The following is a 23,208-nucleotide window of genomic DNA, read 5'->3' as shown; positions in this document are numbered from 1 at the left end:
ACGCTTCCGCTAACACAAACCAAGACCCGCCTCCAGGCCGAGAATGGCCGCTCTCTGCTGGTGACGTCCTGCGGGGCTGTGGGCCGCTCTAGCCTTCCTCTCGAAGGTTCCCTCCGCTTTGCCAGTCGTACGGCTGCGAAAGGCTCTGCGCAAGCGCGTTGTGTTGTTGTGGGGGCCAGCCGGTACTATGGCGTGTGCCGTTGCGGCGCATGCGCTGTGCGTCGGCCGGCCGCCGTGGCTATAATGGCGGCGGCCGTTGCTGCCGCTGGTCGCTGAGTCGCCGGCGGCCGCGGCCTTGGCGTGGGCCCCATGAGGAGGAGGCAGGCGAGCGGCCATGGGCTTGCTGAGCAGCAGGGCGTGGCGGGGCCGGCCGGCGGCGGCCGCCTCTGCCCCACGCGGCGAAGGTCCGGCGGGGGCTGTGGCGGCGGCGGCGGGCCTGAGGGGCGTCGGAGGCCGAGGCGGGGCTGCCGTCGCCGCCAAGAGGAAGCGGGGCGACCTGGGCGCGTACCCGAGCGACACGGACAGCGACGACGAGAGCGAGAGGGAGGAGCGGCTGCTCAACACCCCGAGGAGGTACTTCGCCTCAGGGCAGCGGCGCTTTCGCCTGCGGGACTCGCTGCCTCAGGATGCCGCCCTGGAGGACCCGGTTGAGGCCTCCAGCGTCCGAGGCAGCCAGCCTCCGAGGACCAGGTGCTGCGGAACAAGCGGGGGCCGCTGCGGGGAACTTCGCTGGGCTGCAGGTGGGGAGGGGGGGTCATCGGCCTTCTGCAGCCCCCTCCAGGGAACCGAGGCAGGCCGTTGCGATGATCCTCCGGACCTTGCCAACTCCTACCATTCTGTGATCGGCCCATCTAGCTCAGTGCTTTCTACAGGGCCAGTGGTTCCCAAACATTAAACCACAGAGCCTAGGACTAGCCGATCAGAAGGTCGGCGGTTCGAATCCCCGCGACGAGGTGAGCTCCCGTTGCTCGGTCCCTGCTCCTGCCAACCTAGCAGTTCGAAAGCACATCAAAGTGCAAGTAGATAAACAGGTACCACTCCAGCGGGAAGGTAAACGGCATTTCCGTGCGCTGCTTTGGTTCGCCAGAAGGGGCTTAGTCATGCTGTCCACATGAAGCTGTATTCCGGCTCCCGCGGCCAATAAAGCGAGATGAGCGCCACAACCCCAGAGTCGGCCATGACTGGACCTAATGGTCAGGGGTCCCTTTACCTTACCACCATAAACTCGTCCCCATGCCCCCCATTATTCAGAATATTGCATGCCTCACTGAGGAAGATAACGCCACAAAATTTAAAATAGTAACAACTGATTGCATATTAATTCAAAACCCAGTTAAAACTGTTTAGTTTAATTAATTCGGCCTTTCTCAAAGTTGGGTCCCCAGGTGTTGGAATACAACTCCCATCACACCTCACTACCAGGACCAGTGATCGGGGTGATGGGATTTGTAGTCCAACAACATCTGGGGAGCCAAGTTTGAGAGAGGATGAATTAATTCAACCAAATGTGACCCAGTGGCATCAGCTTGTCAAAATCTGTTAGTCATTTGCTCTACCAGCAGCCACCTGCCACGCCACTTAGTGCCTCCCACTAGGAATTTCTCTGCCCCCTCTGGGAACCACTGGCCTACAGTGACTGAGAGGAGCATTCCAAGGTTTCAGACAAGGAGTCTCTCCCAAGCTGTACCTGGAGATCCCAGCAGGGATTGGACCCAGGCCCTTCTTCAGGCAAAGCACATGCTTTACTTTTGAGCTACTGGCCTTCCCATTTTGCAGATTCAAGCACTATTGTAGCAGGAACAGAAGTTCCAACAGAACGTGCACATGCCTGGCAACATCTTAAAAGTAGCTAAATGACATATATTCCTGGCGCCTTAGGTGAGCCTGTGTTTTAAAGCTAAACTAGATATGATCCTCAGCAGCAGGATGAGGCTGGTAATGCAAAAAAAATTATGTCCCTTATGAGAGCTTCCAGGCAGGTAAAGGAAATGGCATTGGCTGAGCCAGAATATGCTCTGTAGTATCCACTTTTTAAAGGCTTTTTTAGAAGGCTCATGATTGCTTTTAGAATTACTCCTGATTGCTTCAGCTCATAAAGAAGCATGATGTTGGGATAACTGTAGGCTTTCTTAAACAAAATGTAACTTGAAACCAACCTTGTAACCATTGACTTTGGTAAAAACCATGGAAAGTGGATCAAATTGGTTCAATGGGATGCTTGCAAGGAAGGTTCATCTGTCCAACAAGCTTTCAAAATGTTATGTTTAGTGTTACGTGCTGGAATTTAACACTTGTTTCCCCCCCCCCCCTTAATCCAGGAAAAAATTAAAAAGCACTTCCAAGTATATATATCAGACTTTATTTCTAAAAGGTGAAAACAGTGATATTAAGATTTGTGCTCTGGGAGAAGAATGGAACTTGCACAAGATATACTTATGTCAGGTAAGAATAAAATATTTTTTTCCAGGCAGATCTTGGGCTCTAATTCTAAATACCTTTCTTAGGGAGCAAGTCCCACTGAACTCCGTGGAACTTGTTTCTGAGTAAGCATGCAGGGGATAGTGCCGTTAGACACACTCTCCTTATCCCTTGCCTGCCGCTATGTCCAGAATTCTCAAGAGCAGCAGTGAGGTGTACATTAATGGCTAACAAAGCATCCTTTAGCTTAGCTTGAATAAATTAAACATAACATATTGTTTCCCTTGGAAAAGATAAGGTTGTCAAAGGGGATATACTACTGTACAAATAGACTTTATTCTTTTGATCTCTCAGGTAAACTTCTGTGAGTGATAGCATCTCATAATGGGGTCACCTCCTGCTGTGATGGAAAGTTCTAGTAGAGCAGTAATTTTCACTTCCTTGGATGGAAAACTAGCTATTTCTAGTTTTATATGAATTACATTTTAATGAAAAGGTATACTTACATGGTGTGTGTGTATGTGTGTGTTAATTTACCTACACCTAACTTTGTATGGATATGGCAATGTATGTATGTCTGTAGCATGAGACCACCCTTGTACATCTATTTGTATGTCTTGTATGTGGTTCCTTTTCCAGTACCCTTCTAAATTGCTGCCCATGGGAGTTTTTGTTCAAATTTCAGGCAGTATTCAATATTATTGTAATTACTTCTTCCCCCTCTTGTTTTACAGTTGGTAGTTTAGGTTTGTTTGGATAAAACGATTCATAATCTTAGTTGTGTTTTCTCCAAACTTGTTTAAAACCAGTGTTTCATTACTCCTGAAACAGGAAGTTGTGACTTAATGGTGATGTACTAACCAGGAATGAAAGCCTTGTTTGATCCTGGTTTTTGTTCCTGAATCTATTTCAGACATACAGTGGTGCCTCGCAAGACGAAATTAATTCGTTCCGCAAGTTTTTTCTTCTTGCGAGTTTTTCGTCTTGCGATGCACGGTTTCCCATAGGAATGCATTGAAAATCAATTAATGCGTTCCAAGGGAAACCGCCTTCAGACCAGGTCCGGGGACAGTCTCTCCCCCGACCTCTTCTGAAGGCTGGGGGGGGGGGTGGAACAAGGGCTTCTGATGGCTGGGGGGGGCTGGGGGGGGAACAAGGGCTTCGCTGCCGACCCCCAGCATTTTAAAATCTCACCGGGACACGGGGAGATTTTAAAATGCTGGGGGTCGGCAGCGAACGCTTCGCTGATCCCGGGACGGCAGGCAGATCTGCACCGCCATCCAGAGTGGGGCGGGACTTAGCGCCCCGCTCGGGATGGCGGCACACATCTGCCTGCAGTCCCGGGACGGCAGACAGCTCTGCGCCGGCATCCAGAGCGGGGCGGGACTTAGCGCCCCGCTCGGGATGGCGGCACACATCTGCCTGCAGTCCCGGGACGGCAGACAGCTCTGCGCTGGCATCCAGAGCGGGGCGGGACTTAGCGCCCCGCTCGGGATGGCGGCACAGATCTGCCTGCAGTCCCGGGACGGCAGACAGCTCTGCGCTGGCATCCAGAGCGGGGCGGGACTTAGCGCCCCGCTCGGGATGGCGGCACACATCTGCCTGCAGTCCCGGGACGGCAGACAGCTCTGCGCTGGCATCCAGAGCGGGGCGGGACTTAGCGCCCCGCTTGGGATGGCGGCGCAGATGTGCCTGCAGTCCCGGGACTGCAGGCAGCTTTGCGCGGCCATCTGGAGCGGGGCGGGCTTCGCCCCCGTCTCCCGATGGCCGCGCAGAGCTGCGCTGATCCCGGGACGGCAGACAGCTCTGCGCCGCCATCCCGAGCGGGGCGGGACTTAGCACCCCGCTTGGGATGGTGGCGCAGATCTGCCTGCAGTCTGGCGACTGCAGGCAGCTTTGCGCGGCCATCTGGAGCGGGGCGGGCTTCGCCCCCGGCTCCCGATGGCCGCGCAGAGCTGCGCTGATCCCGGGACGGCAGACAGCTCTGCGCCGCCATCCCGAGCGGGGCGGGACTTAGCACCCCGCTCGGGATGGTGGCGCAGATCTGCCTGCAGTCCGGCGACTGCAGGCAGCTTTGCGCCCCGCTCGGGATGGTGGCGCAGATCTGCCTGCAGTCCCGCGACTGCAGGCAGCTTTGCGCGGCCATCTGGAGCGGGGCGGGACTTCTCTGCTGTCCCGGGGAGATTTTAAAATGCTGGGGGTCGGCAGCGAACGCTTCGCTCCCGCCCGCCAGCATTTTAAGATCGCCCGGGGCAGCGGAGAAGTCTCCGCTGTCCCGGGAAGGCAGGCGGGGGGGAGCAAAGACTTTTGCCGCCCGCCGGCCTTCAGAAGAGGTCCAGGACCTCTTCTGAAGGCCGGCTGTGGGCGAAAGTCTTTGCTCCCGACCCCAGCAATTTAAAACAGGTCCCCGGAGATTTCCCTATGGGCTTTCGTCTTGCAAAGCAAGCCCATAGGGAAATTCGTCTTGCGAAGCGCCTCCGAAACAGAAAACCCTTTCGTCTTGCGGGTTTTCCGTCTTGCGAGGCATTCGTCTTGCGGGGTACCACTGTAATGGGAAACCATAGCTTGCTTTAACTAGGATCAAACACTAGAGTAGGCACATGGGGTGGAGGGTACTACATGGTCTGAACACTCGTTTCTAGTGTCATAAACCATGGCATATAAAGTTGAGAGTGTTCAAACTGATACTTTAGAGATCAAACATGCTTGAAATAAAGGCTAATGAAGAATTTGCTTGAAATTTATTAGGAATGGAAGAGAGCTGCCATAATGCCTCCTGATATGGACATATACCTTTCTTTGTACCATATTAATTTGCATATATTCTTACATTTTAAGCATTTGAATTAAATTCAAGGTCTTTTTTTTTTTTTTTTTTTAGTCTGGCTACTTTTCGAGTATGTTCAGCGGTTCTTGGAGGGAATCGGAAATGGATACAATAGAATTGGAAATTCCTGATCAGAATATTGATGTAGAAGGTAAGCAAAGGATGATGTTCCTTTTTTACAGAAGACGTGGGTACTTGTCAAGTCAGCTAAGATTTTTTTTTTAATTATCAAAAGTTGTTTATTAAAACATTATTTGAATCACATTTACAGTTGGAAATTTGGGAAATGTGTTGGGAGAAGATTCTAGAGAACTCATTAGAAAATGGGTTTCTCCATTTGGGAGCAGTGTTAAAGAAAGTAGCCAGGCACCTTGGGACTTCTTTAAAACTTTTTATGTTGTCAATGTGAAATACACAAGATGAACTGTCCCACTCCCACCAGAATTTATACAGTGGTGCCTCGCAAGACGAAATTAATCCGTTCCGCGAGTCTCTTCGTCTTGCGGTTTTTTCGTCTTGGGAAGCACGGCTATTAGCAGCTTAGCGGCTATTTTTTTTTTTTAATGAATTTTTTATTAATTTTCCAACATAGATTAAAAACAAAACAATACACAATACAAAAACAAACAATACATATAAACACGTATAATTTCCAGACCTCTTTTTCATAAACCTTACTTCCCTGACTTCCCCATGCCTCCCCTTTTCTGCATCCTTATTTTAAAATTTCTTCAGCAACCTCTCACATCAATTAACTAATTACTCATTTTCTTTTTTCCCTTCTTCTCTTACTTAATCAATTACAGCTGTAATTCTGTTTTTTTTTTCCTTTCCCTTGACATTTTAGCACTTATTAATTTTACAACAGTTCTTAAGATATACTTTAAATTTCTTCCAATCTTCTTCCACCGTCTCTCTTCCTTGGTCACGGATTCTGCCAGTCATCTCCGCCAATCCCATATAATCGATCACCTTCGTCTGCCATTCTTCCAGCGTGGGTGGCTTAGCAGCTATTAACGGCTTAGCGGCTTTAAGAAAAAGGAAACAAACCCGCAAGAACTCACAAGACGTTTCGTCTTGCGAAGCAAGCCCATAGGGAAATTCGTCTTGCGAAGCACCTCAAAAAACAAAAAACCCTTTTCGTCTAGCGGGTTTTTCGTCTTGCGAGGCATTCGTCTTGCGGGGCACCGTTGTATTACAAAAGAGCAGAGCATTTGAAAATCTGTTTTTTATTTGTTGATGTAGCAAACGGTTGTTTGCTAAAGTCTGCCTACTCTGTTCCAGTGACTTAAGAGTTCCCCCTTAGTTTTAGGTTAGGTTGGCTATTATGGATCATTGGCGTAACGTAGGATTTTATATTTGTCATGTTCCTGACCTGTCATAATAGCTGTTTCTGTTGAGCTGTTTGGCTTCTCCCTGCTGCTTAATACTTCTTAATGCATTTGACTGCTTTTCCTGCACAGGATATACTCCTCCAAGTTTCTTAGTTGTTAGTTCTGCAGTTTGTTTTCCTTTCTTAAGTGTTGTTGATGTGTTGAAAGTTCTTAGAGGGTTTCCGGACATTAAATTTTTAAACATCACTTTGAACACTTGCGTTGGATGGAAAGGAATTAATTAACTAAAAACACTAATAATTTAACTGTGTGTAATATACCCATCCTCTACATTTGCTTTGATGGGATGCTTGTTTCCCAGCCTTACAGGTAGCATTTGGGTCACTTTATCGAGATGAAGTGTTAATAAATCCCAGCAGAGTCATTGCACTCCTAGCAGCAGCCAGCATGCTGCAATTGGTAAGTAGAAACGGCTACCTTTATTTGGCACCCTCCCCCTTCAGTTTATAAGCTATGGGGCATTTGTAAAATGTTTAACTTGGTAAAAGACCCAGTCATCATCCGATGCCCTTTTCTGTGAACCCCCTCCATAGGTGGTTTAGAGGGTGGCAACATGGGAACGGGCCTTTTCAGTGGTGGTTCCATGCTTGTGGAATTCTCTCCTTAGCAAGGCATGCTGGCACCTTCTTTATATGTTTTAGACACCTGGGTAAAACTTTTTTGTTTTACCTGGGCTGGTGGCCTTTCATTTTGAGGGTTTTCCGAGATTTGTGGGGCAGGATTTGTGAGACCTGTCTTTAATTTGTATAGATGTGTTTTTAAGCTTTTGTTGATTGTGTATGTTATAACAGATTTGTGTTCATACTTTTTTTGTAAGTTGCTTTATTCGTCATTTTCCTGACAAAAGGGGTCCAAATATAAATGATGATAATATGTAAAAAGACTCATTTCATAATGCAAATCTGAACATTTTATGAATGCCCTGTAACTTTTCCTTTTAACAATCTCCATCTTCTGCTGCTTCTCTGTATTATATATGCAATAAATGTGCTCAAAGGTTGTATGTTCAATCCCTCTAAGGCAGCAATGGGGAACCTGTGGCCCTTCAGCTGGTGTTGGACTCCCAGCTTTCCTTCAGCCCCAGCCAGTATGGTCAAGGTCTAGGGATTTGAGAATAGTGGACCAACAGCACCTGGAGGGCTGCAGGTTCCCTGCTCCTGCTCCAAGGGCTCTCACGTAGGAAAGCTAGAAAAGTGTCTTTTTGGACTGCTGCTAGCAGTTCATGCACACAATAACTAGTTTGACTTGGCATAAATAGTTTATTATGTTCCAAAATGGGGGCAACTGAACGATGATTAAACTGGAGGTATATATACGGTAGGTTTCTTCCAGGCTTTTAGGTATTATCAATACTTTATCTACTGAGTTCACCTTCTTCCTAGGCTATTCTGGGAAGTAGATTACACATACTATTTAGGCATTGGAGATTTTTTTCTGTCATTGTGTATTTTCAGGATGGCTTAATACAGCAATGTGGTGAGACAATGAAGGAAACAATTAATGCAAAAACTGTGTGCAGCTATTATAATTCTGCAGGAACATATGGATTAGATTCCCTGAAAAAAAAGCAAGTATCTTCTTTGCATTGAAATGAGCTTTATCTAATGAGAAGGCATTTCTAAAAATAGTGTGATTCCCCTTGGAATCGCTTTGGGAAGCAGCTAATGTGGCTCCTTCATGGGCATTCTTTCATCTTCCTGTTTTGTACATTACTCTGAAAAGTATGTTCTTTGGGATATGCATGTTCCTATAAAAAATCAGTTTTAGGTAAGTAAAAGTAGGCGTGACATTCTGAAAACATTTCTGTCCAATACAGTGCAGTTGGGACTTCTGAGTATTGTGGGCTGTGGTATCCGGGAATCAGAAAATTGGCTCAGGCTCAGAGTGATACTTTATATCAGGCTTCCTCAAACTCAGCCCTCCAGATGTTTTGAGACTACACTTCCTATCATCCCTGACCACTGGTCCTGCTAGCTAGGGATCATGGGAGTTGTAGGCCAAAAACATCTGGAGGGCCGAGGTTGAGGAAGCCTGCTTTATATTGTTGGATGCAATGGGAATGTAAGATCCATGGTGGGAGTGAAGGGGATTATAGCAGGGTGGGCGGGCATTGCATGTGGGGACTTCATGGTATATTGTGATATTTGGTAATACGGAGCAATTATCTACTCTGCAAGTTGTTTAAAATGTTCTTCCTAGATGTTTAATTGTTTGGGGAAATCATCTTTCTGTACACTCTGATAAGACTGATATACGTTACATCTAGGTGCCTTGAATGGCTCTTAAACAACCTGATGACACACCAGTGTGTGGAACTCGTCAAAGAACTCAGGTATTGAGATTTCAGCTATCTTGGATTAACTGAGATATTGAGAGATGTTTAGCCTAAAATTATACAAATTTAAATGAATCTGTTCATTGCCTTGACATTTCATGTGCCATGTCTTCTGTTCCAGTATAAACCTCATGAAACAGCTGATCAGTTCCTCTAACCTGTTTGTCATGCAAGTGGAGATGGATGTGTACACTGCTCTGAAAAAGGTAGTAACCAAGGCCCAGATAGTCCTGTTTGTGTGAAACAGGTGCCCTATTGTTGGATTTGCACCAAACCAGGCTTAATCCACAGTTGCTCTGGTCCAGGTGCTGCTGTGTCATAAAACATTCTTATTTCTAGTAAAGGCAGCCCCTGTTTACGAGGCAGTTAGTTTTGAAGCCACCGTGTGCATCAGTGAAATCGTGTATACAGTGGTACCTTGGTTCTCAAACTTGATCTGGTCTGGAAGTCTGTTCCAAAACCAAAGTGTTCCAAAACCAAGGCGTGCTTTCCCATAGAAAGTAATGCAAAACGGATTAATCCATTCCAGACTTTAAAAAACAACCCCTAAAACAGCAATTTAACATGAATTTTACTCTCTAACAAGACCGTTGATCCATAAAATGAAAGCAATAGTCAATGTACTGTACTATAAAATAAAAATTTAAATTATTATTTTTCTTACCTGCACTGATGATAGTCATTGTTTGGATGGGGGACTTTTATCCATTTCCGCAGTCACACAATCAATCAATCAATCAATCAATCAATCGGTAGCTGAACTGGTTTCTACACAGTCACAAAAACAAATTAACCAAAAAGGCCTCAAAAACGAAAACACAAAATAAATAGCAAAAACAAAAGCACCAAGCATCAAACTTAATCCATTCCGGACGTCCATTTGACTTCCGAAATGTGTGAAAACCAAGGCACAGCTGATTGGTGCAGGCACCCTGGAAACAATAGCCGACAGCCACATTGGACATTCGGCTTCTGAAAAACATTCGAAAACTAGAACACTTACTTCCAGGTTTTCAGCATTTGGGAACCAAGGCATTTGAGAACCAAGGTGACACTGTAATTGAAACCCATTGAAAAAGCCTGTGAACCCCCCATTCTGCCTCTGCCCTGCCCCCCTTTCCACTCGTTTAATAGTGTTTCAGAGACGTCGTTATGATGTTTCTGGGTTACTTCAAGGTTCGGCACAATGCGCGTAAACATTGTCACACTCATATTGAACGCACATAAATGGGGCTGCTTATAAAAGGGGTGTGTGTGTGTTTTCAAACTGATTGAAAAATGTTCCAATGGAAAATTTTAAACTTACACCATTTTATTTTTATCCAGTGGATGTTCCTTCAACTGGTGCCTTCTTGGAATGGATCTCTAAAGGACCTTTTAAATGAAGCAGATGTTTGGTTTTCCAAGCGTAAAAAAGGTATTTGTGCAGCTCTAGAGTTTGTGAATGACTGTGCATGTTGGAAATCTAAAATCTTCTCTTTGTGCAAGATGTACCTTGAAGATGTTAATACGCAATTGGCCTATTTAATGTTGGCTGGAAAGCATTTATCCTTTATTTAGCTTCATAATCCATAGTTTATGTGTGATCCTGAGCGCTTAAAAAAAAGCAGGATCTAGTTGTATTAAAACAGGCGAAATTAAAGTGAGTGAATGAAAATAAAATTGTTCCAATTTAAAAGAAAATCTGATATTTTTCAGCTTTGCCTGCAGAATGCATTTCCCACTTTCTGTTACTGTACAATTGACCATAAATCGTTTGGGTGGAATCCAGTGAAGTCATTGTTAGCAGAATGACTTCTGTGAGTGCAACAGCACTTCTCTTGATGTGTGCTGCCACAGCCCCCGAAATTGGCTACAGAGGGTTGAGTGATCCCCAAGAGCAGATGTGGGAGGAGGGGCAGGGCCAGTTCAACTGCGCAAGCTTAACGAAAAAGTTTTTGAACTCATAACGGCTTGCTTATTATCACATTGCAGATTTTGGGGATGGCATCTCATTCTTGGAATCAGAACCAGGAAGTGCATTTTTGGCAGTTTTCAGACACTTACGGCTGCAGTACATAGTCAGCGATCTGGCATCAGCAAAAATTGTTGAGCGAGATGGTCTGATACCTGCAGGTAAGATTGGAGCAGCTCTCTTTCCCCCTTGGCCGCAGTCAAGGTGGGTTCAGGACTGAATATGTGGGCATGCTGAGGGGGTTCAGATCCAATTTACTAATGTGAAAGTGGTGTGGATCAAGCGGTGTGGATCAAGTGGGGTTTGGGTGCAAAGGATTCCTACAGTTTAATGCAGGATTGCAGGATCTCTGAGGGAAGGATTAGGAATACCATTTCCCTGTCCCCTCAAAATGCAGGGACTGGTGAAAATGCTTCCGTAGCTATAGTGCCGTCCTGGACTCAGGTTCCATATGTGGTGAATGTCATAAGTGAAAGGCTTATTTGGTTGCAGTATGTTCTAGGCTTGTGTTTTCTGCATGTCTTGGGAATGCCGCCATACGATTGTCGCCATAGAGTTTATTCTAGTTTAGTAAACAAGAAAGTTTTGGCACTCTCTGGAAGTTGTTGGGAGGAACTGGGGTTTTTGTGTCAACATGACACGGTGGAAGATTTTACAGAAAAATGCAGAACTAAACTGAGTGAGATTTAATGGTAGAAAGGTAAGCTGAAGGGGCATGAGAATGAGGTGAACTGGCAAATGTTGAGATGAGAGGAAATTAGTGATTTGGAACTGAGGCCTGTTTAACTTGGACTGAAGTGGCAAAAAGGATGGATGAATTAAATACTCTGAGCACCAAATTTTATAGAAACCATTCCAGGTAAGGTCTTAGCTGAAACTGGATTACCTAGGTGCAAATTAATGACTGACCATTTTTCATTTTAACCATAGTAGTGTGTGTGTGTTTGTGTGCATGTTCTTTCAAACAGTGGAACCCCCCCTTCTTTTTCTTCACTTCTATCACACTAGCTGAATTGTTTAGTGTAGAGTGGTGGGATCCTACAGTTTAGCAACATGCATAGATTTGTCTAAGTTATAAGACTTTTTAAAGTGCTGCTTAACTTATATTCCCCACCTGTAAAAGATCCACTTTGATTTTTTTAAATTTTAGAATGGCTGTCCTCTGTTTACAAACAGCAGTGGTTTGCCATGCTCAGAGCAGAACAAGACAATGACATTGGGTATGTATAGCACACCCCTTTTCCTATAAGTTTGTTAGTGCACCCCCTTCTCCGGTACAGGCATCTCAGAATGTGGCTCTCATAATGAAAGAGAAAAACATAGTGTGGCTAATTTAACATTTTAAATTTAAGAGTTCCAGTCTTTTGGGGGTGGCTATCTGCAGCAGCCCAGAAATTTTGGCTTTCTGTGTTCAACAGATGCTTGGTGTTGCCATCATTCCCAGAGTCATCTGATCATGCCTATGGAAGTGTTGGGAAAGAGGGAAGTGGCTTTTTTCATTCTCCAAATCCTAGTGCAAAGGATGAAAGGACCCTGCCCATCTCCCTGAGGCTTCTGTATATCCTAGTAATAATAATAATAATAATAATTTATTATTTATACCCCGCCCATCTGGCTGGGCCTCCCCAGCCACTCTGGGCGGCTTCCATAGAACCCAAAAATACAGTAAAATATCACACGTTAAAAACTTCCCTGAACAGGGCTGCCTTAAGATGTCTTCTGAATGTCAGGTAGTTGTTTATCGCTTTGACATCTGCTGGAAGGGCGTTCCACAGGGCGGGCGCCACTACCGAGAAGGCCCTCTGCCTGGTTCCCTGTAGCTTTGCTTCTCGCAATGAGGGAACCGCCAGAAGGCCCTCGGCGCTGGACCTCAGCATCCGGGAAGAACGATGGGGGTGGAGACGCTCCTTCAGGTATACTGGACCGAGGCCGTTTAGGGCTTTAAAGGTCAGCACCAACACTGTGAATTGTGCTCGGAAACGTACTGGGAGCCAATGTAGGTCTTTCAAGACCAGTGTTATATGGTCTCGGCGGCCGCCCCCAGTCACCAGTCTAGCTGTATATCCTAGAGATTTAGGGAACAAGCTTAGTCTTGGTTTCCAGTAGCCCAGGGCCTTTTCAGCATTGCTTGCACTGTGTGTTCCTTCTGCAAAGCCAAAACAGCGAAAATTCAGTGCTTCTGCAATTTGCAGAGTACTTGAGAGAAATTCTGTTGCTATTTGCACCTTAATGAGTGGATTTCTGGCGGCCTGGTTCTGTGACTTTTATTTTTAGTGCAGTTGAAGTTTATTTAATAAAATTAACACATTAAGTTGGCTTTTACATTATGATATGAATGAAAGCATTTTCACACACTTTGCTGAAGATGTTACATAACTGGTCGTGATGTTAGGGGTTGGTTGTGCTTTTACGTTGTAGAGAGCAGCTTTCATAGTACATATGTAAACTTCATGAGCATCAAACATTTGGCCACTCAAGTTGATCCTGTAATCAATGCTTTCTTTGGGAAAGAACTTGCATTTCTCAGTGTGCTTTAATATTGATGCTCATGAATTTGAAGCTTGCCCTTCACATATATAGCTTTGTTTTTGTTTTATTTTAAAAAAAATTATGGGGAAGATTTAAAAAAAAATCTTCCCCATAAAGAATTGCACTGATTCACACTCTTTGTAGGTGTTGCCCTTTTTAGCCATTTGCCTATTAGCTTAAATGAGGCAGTATACAGATTCCAAAATCAAATGTCCACAGTACCTTTGCAGTCCAGTCCTCTGTGCATATTCACCCAGAAATTAGTCTCTCTGAGTTCTAATGGCGTTTACTCTCTAACTGCTCTAGATTAACCAATGGCCTGATTATCTAGAATGCAGCTTCAGTCTATTGCAAAGATACTGAGGCACAGTGCATTGAAACAAGCAAATCATTAAACTGAATTGTTTCAGTTTGAGAGAAGCAGGATAAAGTTTTCTAAATACATGGTCAGAGAAGATAATATCCAGAATTCCAACTTTTCAGTAGTAACTTCTGCAATATGTCATTTACAGTTTTAAGTTATTTGCTTTCTACCTACGAAAGGTTTCCTGCCTAAGCTTTTATGCTGCCCAAGATGTGTGTGTGTGTGTGTGCGCGTGTGCGCGCATACATTTGTTTTATAGATTTTTGACTGTGATCTGAGCTGCACAGAATGCTAAGCCTTGGTTTTGGCTACGTGGATGAGTCTCCACAAACCTGAGGTTGCTCTTGGGCTTGTGTGTTCCTCCTGTTCCTCCTCACACAGCCAAAACGAGGACTTCTGCCAAGTGTAATTTAACTTTTAAAAGAGCCTCAGCTTAGCATTATGTACAAACCAGGTTCCTTGCGTAAAGCAAAGTTTAATTTAATCAGCCAGCTCTGTAACCTATTGTTTGAAGTTGGTTTATTATGAAACTTATCAGACAAGGATGGAGGGAATGCACAAGTAGGACATGTATATGTGTGGTTTGTGCGAATTGTGTGTGTGTGTTGCTTTTACTTCACCCACTGGCATGCAGTGCCCAGAAGGGAACCCAGCTGTCAGCTGGAATGCGTTGTATTCCGTGCTAGTCATAATTGTAGTAGGCCCATTGAAATGAATAGGTGTGCCTAACTTGGGTCCATTTAATTTCATTGGGTCTGCTCCGAGTAGTGGTTAATTGGATACAACCCTCCACAGTCACTTGCAGACTTACTGTTAAGACCGTGTTCATGGAAGACAATCTTACTCAGCTATGACGGATCGCCAAAGAACAACAACGCTCTAGGCTAAAACTTCTGAAAAGCTTTTGAAGAGTACTTCTCCAAAGACTGAATAAATTTAGCAGGCATGTGATAAAAGGGAGGGGGTCCTTTTATGGATCAATGACTTGTTACAGAGCAGGAACCAGAGGTTAGGAGTAAAGGGAGGGAAGTACGCTATGGGATCCCTCCAATAAGGGGGCGTATTTTGAGCTATTACCCCCCCCCCCCCATCTGCTTAACTCTGGAGTTCTTTGTTGTTGCAACCTCCAGTGGTAAGGATGGAATTGTGACTCCTCAAAGTGCATGGCAGGCAGGGTAGCTGTAAGCGTTCTGATAACACAAGTGTTGGTCATCTGTCCTTCCTACTTTATTGGCCTTGACTGGCAGTTCTTCTGTTTGTACCAAGCACCATTTCACCAACGTTCTCCATTGCCAACTTCCTGCTTGTGGAATTGTGGTTCTGCAGATTTGGGGTTAGTGATGTAGCTCCCTTGTTGTGATGGTTCTCACTCCTGTTCTTCCTGATCTTGACACACTCAAATTTTTAGTTTTTTGTTGTTGTAATGGTTGCATAACTCACCATTTTAATGGTAAGGCTCATTGTTGAGTCCAAATAGGTAGAATATAATATTGTAAAATGTGTAAATGTGAGAACTGTGTTTGTTTCTTGGGGTGCTTCTGCTCCTGGTGTGTGTGCTGTACTCATCTACTCGCTTTGTTGGACTCCCCTCCACTGGAACTAGGCCAGCCTGGAGGGTCGTAAACATTCTGCATTGGTTAGCAGGGGTGTTTTTACTTAGTCTTACACTTGTGTAATGTTATACAAATGAAAGGTTCAAAAGTGAGTTCTTAGCAAGATCAGACTAGGCTGAAAACCTTCTTACCACTGTCACCCAACTAGTTTTCTCCCTTGTACTGGCAGTATCCTGCAAGAAGCTGGTCTACTTGCATAATCTTTGGCCTCTACCAGAACAAGACAGCTCAGTAGCAATCTTATCCTGGTCTTTTGTATATAAACCCAAGGAATGGATCAGACTGATAATAATTTAATAATGGTTTTATTATTTATATGCCACCCATCTGACTCTGTTGCCTCAGCCACTTTGTGTGGCTCCCAACAAAATATTAAAAACATAAGAAAACATCAACCATTAAAAAGTAAGACAGTGCGCAGGCAAGTGGGGTCTCAACCAGCATGCCAGATGGAGCAAGACAGCCACCCTGGGCGCAGAATTAACCTGCACCTCCATGGACAGCTGAGTTCATAAAGACCCCAGGCTGCACACCTGGTCCCTTAGGGGAACAGTTACCCCATTCAGGACCAGGGAGCCCCCCCCCCCCCCGCTTGCCTCCAGTACCCCAGAAACAGTACTTCTGCCTTGTCAGGATTCAACCTCTATCCATTTACTACCATCCATTGTCCAACCGCCTCCAGACACACCAGATGTTCACCGCATTCATTGGTTCCACTTTAAATGAGAGGTAGAGCTGGGTATCATCCGCATACTGGTGAAAACCGAGCCCAAACCCCCTGATAATCTCTCCCAGCAGCTTCATATAGATGTTAAAAAGCATGGGGGAGAGAACAAAGCCTTGAGGTACCCCACAGGTGACCGCTCAGGGGTCCGAACACTCATTCCCCAACACTGCTTTGAAGGATGAGCAAGGAACTTTGATGCTAGCAGAAGGGAGTGTTTTCAACACATTTGCAGTTTGTCTTGGATGTTTATGTACCTGATTTCACAGGCTACTTTTCTTGCTCTTTCATCTGAAAAGATGACATTTTTTTAAAAGGCTCTTTTGTATGTCCAAAGGCCTCAAGAAATTAATAAGGACGAGCTGGAAGCAAATAGCATGCGGTGTGGCAGGAAACTTGCAAAGGATGGCGACGTAAGCACAAGTGTTTTTCCATGCCCTTTCAAAGCGGGTAATTTATTAACAATTTTTGTGAGTGGTTTGCTGAAAATTGAGTTATAATGCAAATAGTGTTTTTATAAACAAATTCTTACGAGTCTTAAGTACCTTAATTGACATCTAGATATACAGGTGGTATGCCAACATGCCATCGCTATTGATAACAGCCACCGTAGAGCTTTTTAGCAATAAACCTATTGATAGATTGAGATCAAAATAGATCTGTGGCAAACTATTCAGGTGTAAAACTAAAGCATATGCTTAGTATGTAACTATATGTGGGGCAATGACCTCCTTTATTTCTTCAAGTATTGTTGGCGATGGACAGGTTTCAACTTTGGCTTTGATCTGCTGGTGACTTACACCAACCGCTACATCATCTTCAAGCGTAACACTTTGAATCAGCCGTGTAGTGGCTCAGTCAGCTTGCAGCCCCGGAGGAACATTGCTTTCAGGTGAGTGCACTGTGGTTCTGCCTGCTTATCTCCACCCTGGACTCTGTTTCAGGGTCACCCTATACTGTGTTGCTGCAGTGAGGGGTTACTTTCCCCCTGATGCCACTGAGAAGTATTCTGCGTGTAGAGCAGTGTTTCCCAACCGGTGTTCCTCGGCACACTACGTTGCCTGGTGTGCCGCGAGAAGTTGCCTGGAGGGAGGCGGGCGAGTCGGGCGGCGAGAGGTGGGGCGGCGGCGGTGAGGAGAGGCCGCCCAGCGCGGGGCTCTCGCCGTCTGCCTGCCTGGCTGCCTGCGTGGCGCTGACGTCACGGGGCTGTAACGTGCCCCACATAGGCACACGCAGGGCGGCGAGCGAGCTCCCTCCCACATCCCATCGCCGCTCGCTTCGGCCGGCCTACTGGGCTGTCGCAGGCAGAAGGCCTGCGCATGCGCAAGGTTTTCGCGCCTTCGGGATTCCCTTCACGCCTTCCTCCTCCCGGGTCCTTGAGAGCGCGGGAAGCGGCAGCGTGAGACCGGCGTTGAGCCTGGTAGGTATTGCGCTTGCCAAGGCAGTCATTTGGGAAATGAAAACTTGCAAAGCAAGCAACCAGTTCAATCTGAAGTACGTGTATGCTTAATATCCTGTATCTGAAACCTGTTCTGCCCCCTCCCCCACACTTGGTGCCATTTTCATCTACACATGCAGCAGAGTAAGTTGACCCAGAATAGTACCAATTCAGATGGCAGGTGGGAGAATGACAGTGCTGAATGCTTTCCCATGTAGAACAGTCCCTGCAAATAAAAACCTAGCATATTTGGAAGAGGGATGCTAGCCTAACCATTACCTTCTATGCTGTTACTATTTTTTTTTTTTTTTTACGTAAGTAAAAAGTGACCTTTCCCCATCTGGCATGGTGGTGTGCCTCGAGATTTTTTTCATGAAACAAGTGTGCCTTTGCCCAAAAAAGGTTGGGAAACACTGGTGTAGAGGACAGTGTTGCACATCCTAGCTGTTGGCAGGAGTTTAAAGAATCAACTTTTGAGAAATTGCCCTTTAGTGTGATTTATTAGAGTCCCCTTGCTGCCGCTCCTTGACTAGGGTTAGCCTCTCTCCATCCCAAAATATGGGTGCTAGGGAAGGGAGGGGGGAATATATCCATTTAGCGTCCTTTGGTAGCATGTATCCAAGCTGTCCCCACCCCACAGTTTTTTCAGAGAAAAGGCAGGAAAGATCAAGCGTGGAAAGAAAGATGAAGAGCATGACTTGGGAGCAATGGGTTAAGGCACCCTTTCTCCCCTCTGCCCAAATTCCTCCTGGGTTCCAGTTTGTGTATAGATAGTGGGGAATTTGCTAGGTGGTTTGTAGATACAATATTATGGCACTTGCCAAGTCATACAGACAATCCCAGTCCGTAGAAGCCTGTGTTTAGGGGCAAAATGTATCCCAACATAATAACACTGGCACAACGTTTACCATTGTAAGGGTTGCCAGTGTCTGCTGGCAGCTTTAGAGATTCCTTCCTTCCTTCCTTCCTTCCTTCCTTCCTTCCTTCCTTCCTTCCTTCCTTCCTCATATCGCCCTATATACTGGAAGAGACTGTATAGCTTCTGTCAACTGTAATGCTGACTATAAAAGACTATAAAAGATGGCATTTTTTCTCTACCTGCCATTCCTAAGGCCCCACCCCCACCAAACAAAACCCATACAAACAGTTCTTCTGATTCCCCCCTCTCCCAAATCGGTTCCAGCTTGCTTAGTGTAACTTTTTATCTGCCCTTAGGTTGCGTCTGGCTTCTTTTGATAGCAGTGGGAAGCTTATTTGTAGCAGAACAGCAGGATATCAGATATTAACCCTTGAAAAAGACCAGGTATGTGTTTTCAGCACCTTGGCTCATTTCAGATGCTACTGCAAGGAGACACTGGCTCTTCTTCCCTTGAAAAGTGTTTCCAGGGAACAACAGCAGGAAAAAGAACAGAGAATAGGACAGAATGAATTCTCTGAATTATAAGGGGAAAATATTGTGTCCTTTGTTACAAAAAATACAGTTTTACTTTTGCTTTTCAGGAACAGGTAGTGATGAATTTGGGCAGCCAACTGCTAGTTTTCCCTCTGTATATTTGCTGCAACTTCCTGTATACGTCCCCAGAGAAAAAGACAGAGACTGATGGACAGCTGGATAACCTAGAAAGCTGAGTCTTGTTCTCATGGCTTTTTTATTTCAAGTGCCCTTGCTGCACAGAGAGAAAAAGTAATAAAATGGCCTTACACACTGTAGCAGAAGAAATGCAGCTTCCACCCCTTATCTGTACATTCCTATGCATATCTGAAAGGTTTCCAACACAATTTGGCATTTTCCCTGTGGCTCTTAAGAGAGCCCAAGGGAAGGCTACACTTGAGAATCATTACCAGTTTCTTGCCAGTTTCAGACAAGATAAAAATGCAGCTAACTAAACTGGACATGTGAAGAGCACATCCGTAAAATCCATGATAATTACATGTGGGCTAACATGTAGGGTAATGCCTCTAGGTTTTGTTCTTCAGGCTGAACTTGCAAATGCTAAGGGTCAGTTATAGCCTTGATAAAACTCCACTGCCTTCAGTGGTTGTGCACCAGGGTTCACCGTTACCCCTTTATTTGTGCAATTTTTTTAAAAAGGAATTCATTTAGCATTTGGGACTTGTAAATATTTCCTAATGAGGAATATAATATATATTTACATGTATATCCAGTTTTGTTTTCAAGATTATATTTTTTCAACATTGGATGTATTTTTAAAGTTCATTTTGTGGATTACATAGAGGTAGAGGTGGGTCCGGTACATGGGTTTATTGAACTAAAGTCCAGGCACAGGTTTCTCTGCAGACTGTCATGCCAGTATTGAGGGAATGCTTTCTTGCATGTTTAAACTCAAGACCATCCCCCAGTGCTGAGGATTGGACACATCTCTGCTTGTGGGGTAGCAAAGTCCAGACCCAAGGGCTCCTGCCTTTAAGAACTGTAAATGGTTTTGAACAGCTTTGTTCTTTGAAGAGCCATTTTTATGAAATTCTGAACCTTACACAGCTCTTAAAGGGCGCAGGAGGCTTCTTGGGATCCGGCCTTCCAGCTCACTTGGGAAGGCTGTGGGGGTTGGAGCAGAACCTGGTGTGCCGTAGTTAAAATGCATATGTATCCAAAGTGCTTGGCTTATGAAGAACTCTGCATGGTTTACTTTCCACACACAGGTTTACACTAGCATTCTGTTGGAGCTGTTGGGGTACCATGTACAGATTTTTTTAAAAGTGATTTTAGTTTCATTACACAAATATTGGGAGTTTACATCCTAGTTATGCTCAGGAACTTTAGTGTGTTTGAACCCTTTTTTTTTAAGCTACATTGCAGAATCCAAATTAGGAACTGAGGTCAAAGCATTCATATTTTGGTTGGTGTTTACTTTTTTGTTTACTTTTTTTAAAAAAGTGATCTATTAAAGGTGAGATGTACGTGGATTTAGTCTGTACGTATTGGAGGGAAGAGGTTGCTGTGGAATTTATGTCTTTCAGTTTTTGTCTGTAGCCAAATTTTTGTCATATACCCTTTGTATGCTATAATATATTAGCAAACTGTGAATAAACCATTCACAATTTATATTGCCTGGTACTGGTTTCTCTTTAGGGGTCTGCGTTGGGGGTCTGGGTCTGAGTCTTAAAAATAAGCAGAATGCCTTGTAAACATGATTTAACTGTGCTGCATGAAGAAGCGTTTCCTGTTGGTGGTCCTCAGTTTTCCAACATTCAGCTTCCACCCCACTAAGTGAGAGAAGATGATAAAGGTCTTCCTAGTGTCTGCGGACAGCGCTGGCCCCCGGCCTCTTGAGTGAGATGGGCGCACAACCCTAGAGTCTGTCAAGACTGGCCCGTACGGGCAGGGGTACCTTTAAATCTGCTTTCACCACACTATATTTTTCGCTCCATAAGACACACCTAGTTTTTAGAGGAGGAAAGGGGGAAAGCCCCGTTTTTTTGAGGATCAACTCAGTTGTTGAGCTTACTTTGCAAAGGGGAAAAATCCTGTTTTTAAGAGGTTCAACTCAGTTCTGTAGCTGCTTTAAGAAAGGAGAGACGTTTCTACAGTTTCCAGACAGATAATCTAATCAGCCAGTCACATGTTGCTGGGGAAACAAACAGCCTCCATCCACAGAACTTTCAAAAATACAGTGGTACCTCGCAAGACGAAATTAATTCGTTCCGCGAGTTTTTTCTTCTTGCGAGTTTTTTGTCTTGCGAAGCACGGTTTCCCATAGGAATGCATTGAAAATCAATCAATGCGTTCCTATGGAAACTGCCTTCAGACCAGGTCCGGGGACAGTCTGTCCCCCGACCTCTTCTGAAGGCTGGGGGGGGGGGGACAAGGGCTTTTCTTCCCACCGCCAGCCTTCAGAAGGCTGTTCTGAAGGCTGGCGGTGGGAAGAAAAGCCCTTCTCCCCACCTCCCGCCCCGCAAGCTCCGGGGACAGGAGGGCTTTGCTGCCGACCGCCAGCATTTTAAAAGCCCCCGGGACAGCGGAGACTTCTGCGGGGGGCGTGGCAGGGCGGGGGGCCGTTGGCAGTTGCTTCGAGATCTCGGCTGTTGTCCCCGAGCCCGGGACCCCACGAAACAGAGCCAGAGCCTCTTCGTCGCTCCCTCCTCGCGTCCTTGAGATGAAGACAGGGCTGGTCGGGGGGAGACGTATATTGGCAGTGGCGTAGCGTGGGTTGTCAGCACCCGGGGCAAGGCAAGTAATTTGCGCCCCCTAACCCGTGGATTTTAGCACTCGAGTGCGAGCGCGCCCCCCCAGATGTTGCGGCAGGTGCGGCTGGCCCCCCCTGCTACGCCACTGGGGCTGGGGGCGAGCGAAGGAGCCAAGGACCCCCCCCCCCAAAGACTCAGCAGGAATTTATTAAATTTATTATTTGCGGAGCCCCCGCGGGCCGAGGCAGCCGAAGCCCCCTCCCCTCAGGCGCCTCCCCGCCCCCTCCTCTCGTGGGTTGTAGGTGGAACCCGCGCTCCGAGGCGCTCCAGATCCGGGCTTGGTGAGGGCCTCTCCTCCTCCCGGCCGGGTCCGGGGGCTTCCAGCCGCGCTCCGTCCTCGCCCGCCCCCCCCCCCCCCGCGGCTGAGACTTGCGCTGAGAGCTGGAGCCAGCGGCGCCCCCTTCCGCCGGGAGACCCTCGCCCGCCCGCCGGCTTCCTCTCAGAGGGTTTTGGGGAGAGCAGGGCGCGTCGAGGCCCCTCGGAGCTCTCCTCCCTTCCAGTCGGCAGAAGCAGCCGCCGCCTGTGGCTGGGCCGAGGGGATGGCGGCGGCGTGCGGAGGCTGCCCGTGCCCGGCCAGGCGTCGGTGGCAGCGGCGGCGCAGCTGCAGCGGCTGCTCCTCCTGCGATCAGTGAGTGGAGCGCAGCCGCGGCGGCGGGGGGCGCGCACGCGCTAGGGCGCAAGGCTGGCGGCGGCGGCGGGGAGCCCGGCGGAGGAAGGAACTTGTCCCTTCCCTCTGGACTCGCCCCCCCAGATGTTGCGCCCGGTGCGGCCGGCACCCCTGGCAACCCCCACGCTACGCCACTGTATATTGCATGGCCCTTGGGGGGTCCTATGTATGATATTGTGTGTCTCCATAGCCTCTCCCTTTCACCCAGGGACCCCCGAGCCCGGGACCCTGCGAAAGAGACCCAGAGCCTCTTTCGGCCCCAGAATGAGGTGTCCCACTCGCAACAGGAAAGACTGCCGGTCCCTGCCAACAAATGGTCCTACTTCTGTATGGTGCTAGAAAGGGAGGCTCGGACCTCCAGGCTCCCAGAGGCAGAGTAGGTTGTGGGAGGCCTCGCATTGCCCTTCTACAGAAGAAGCCCCCCTGCAGTAGTTAGCTCGGTTGGTTAGAGCGTGGTGCTGATAATGCCAAGGTTGCAGGTTCGATCTTCGTAATGGCCACCTGCATTTCAGGGGGTTGGACTAGAGGACCCTTAGGATTCCTTCTAATTCTGCAGGTCTGTGATTCTAACATCTCTAAGGGGGGGGGGGCACACATCTTGCATCCCCAGCTAAAAAGAGCTAGATGAGCAGTTTACAATTAACTCCATGTGGTCATATTCCGGGTGCACATAACTGTTGCTGCACCACCTTCCCCCAACGGGTCTTTAGCAGTGAGTGACTGCTGACCTGCATTTACT

The 23,208-nt window shown here is 46.7% G+C and overlaps 1 protein-coding gene across 5 annotated transcripts; it reads left to right on the top strand.

Annotated features, from left to right (window-relative positions):
* Positions 1-62: 62 nt before the first annotated feature.
* Positions 63-20,660, top strand: GMCL1 (germ cell-less 1, spermatogenesis associated). Of its 5 annotated transcripts, none has more exons than XM_077931219.1 (14): positions 89-690; positions 2,319-2,442; positions 5,300-5,396; positions 6,941-7,038; positions 8,094-8,206; positions 8,906-8,971; positions 9,096-9,180; positions 10,301-10,391; positions 10,949-11,089; positions 12,079-12,148; positions 16,496-16,571; positions 16,905-17,050; positions 18,812-18,899; positions 19,097-20,660. In XM_077931219.1, exons 1-14 carry the CDS (start codon positions 335-337, stop codon positions 19,223-19,225), a joined length of 1,680 nt encoding a protein of 559 aa, XP_077787345.1. In that variant the 5' UTR covers positions 89-334; the 3' UTR covers positions 19,226-20,660. The 5 variants fall into 5 exon arrangements, 3 of the variants coding, with proteins under 3 accessions (XP_077787346.1, XP_077787345.1, XP_028597002.2); XM_028741169.2 differs by having other exon boundaries at positions 104-573; XR_013393559.1 differs by lacking the exon at positions 19,097-20,660 and having other exon boundaries at positions 67-690; positions 16,496-16,608.
* Positions 20,661-23,208: the final 2,548 nt, after the last annotated feature.

The sequence above is a fragment of the Podarcis muralis genome, chromosome 7, assembly GCF_964188315.1.
Source record: "Podarcis muralis chromosome 7, rPodMur119.hap1.1, whole genome shotgun sequence".
Classification (NCBI taxonomy): domain Eukaryota; kingdom Metazoa; phylum Chordata; class Lepidosauria; order Squamata; family Lacertidae; genus Podarcis; species Podarcis muralis.
Note: the sequence above shows the minus strand (reverse complement) of the source record. Positions and strands in the feature narration are given on the sequence as shown.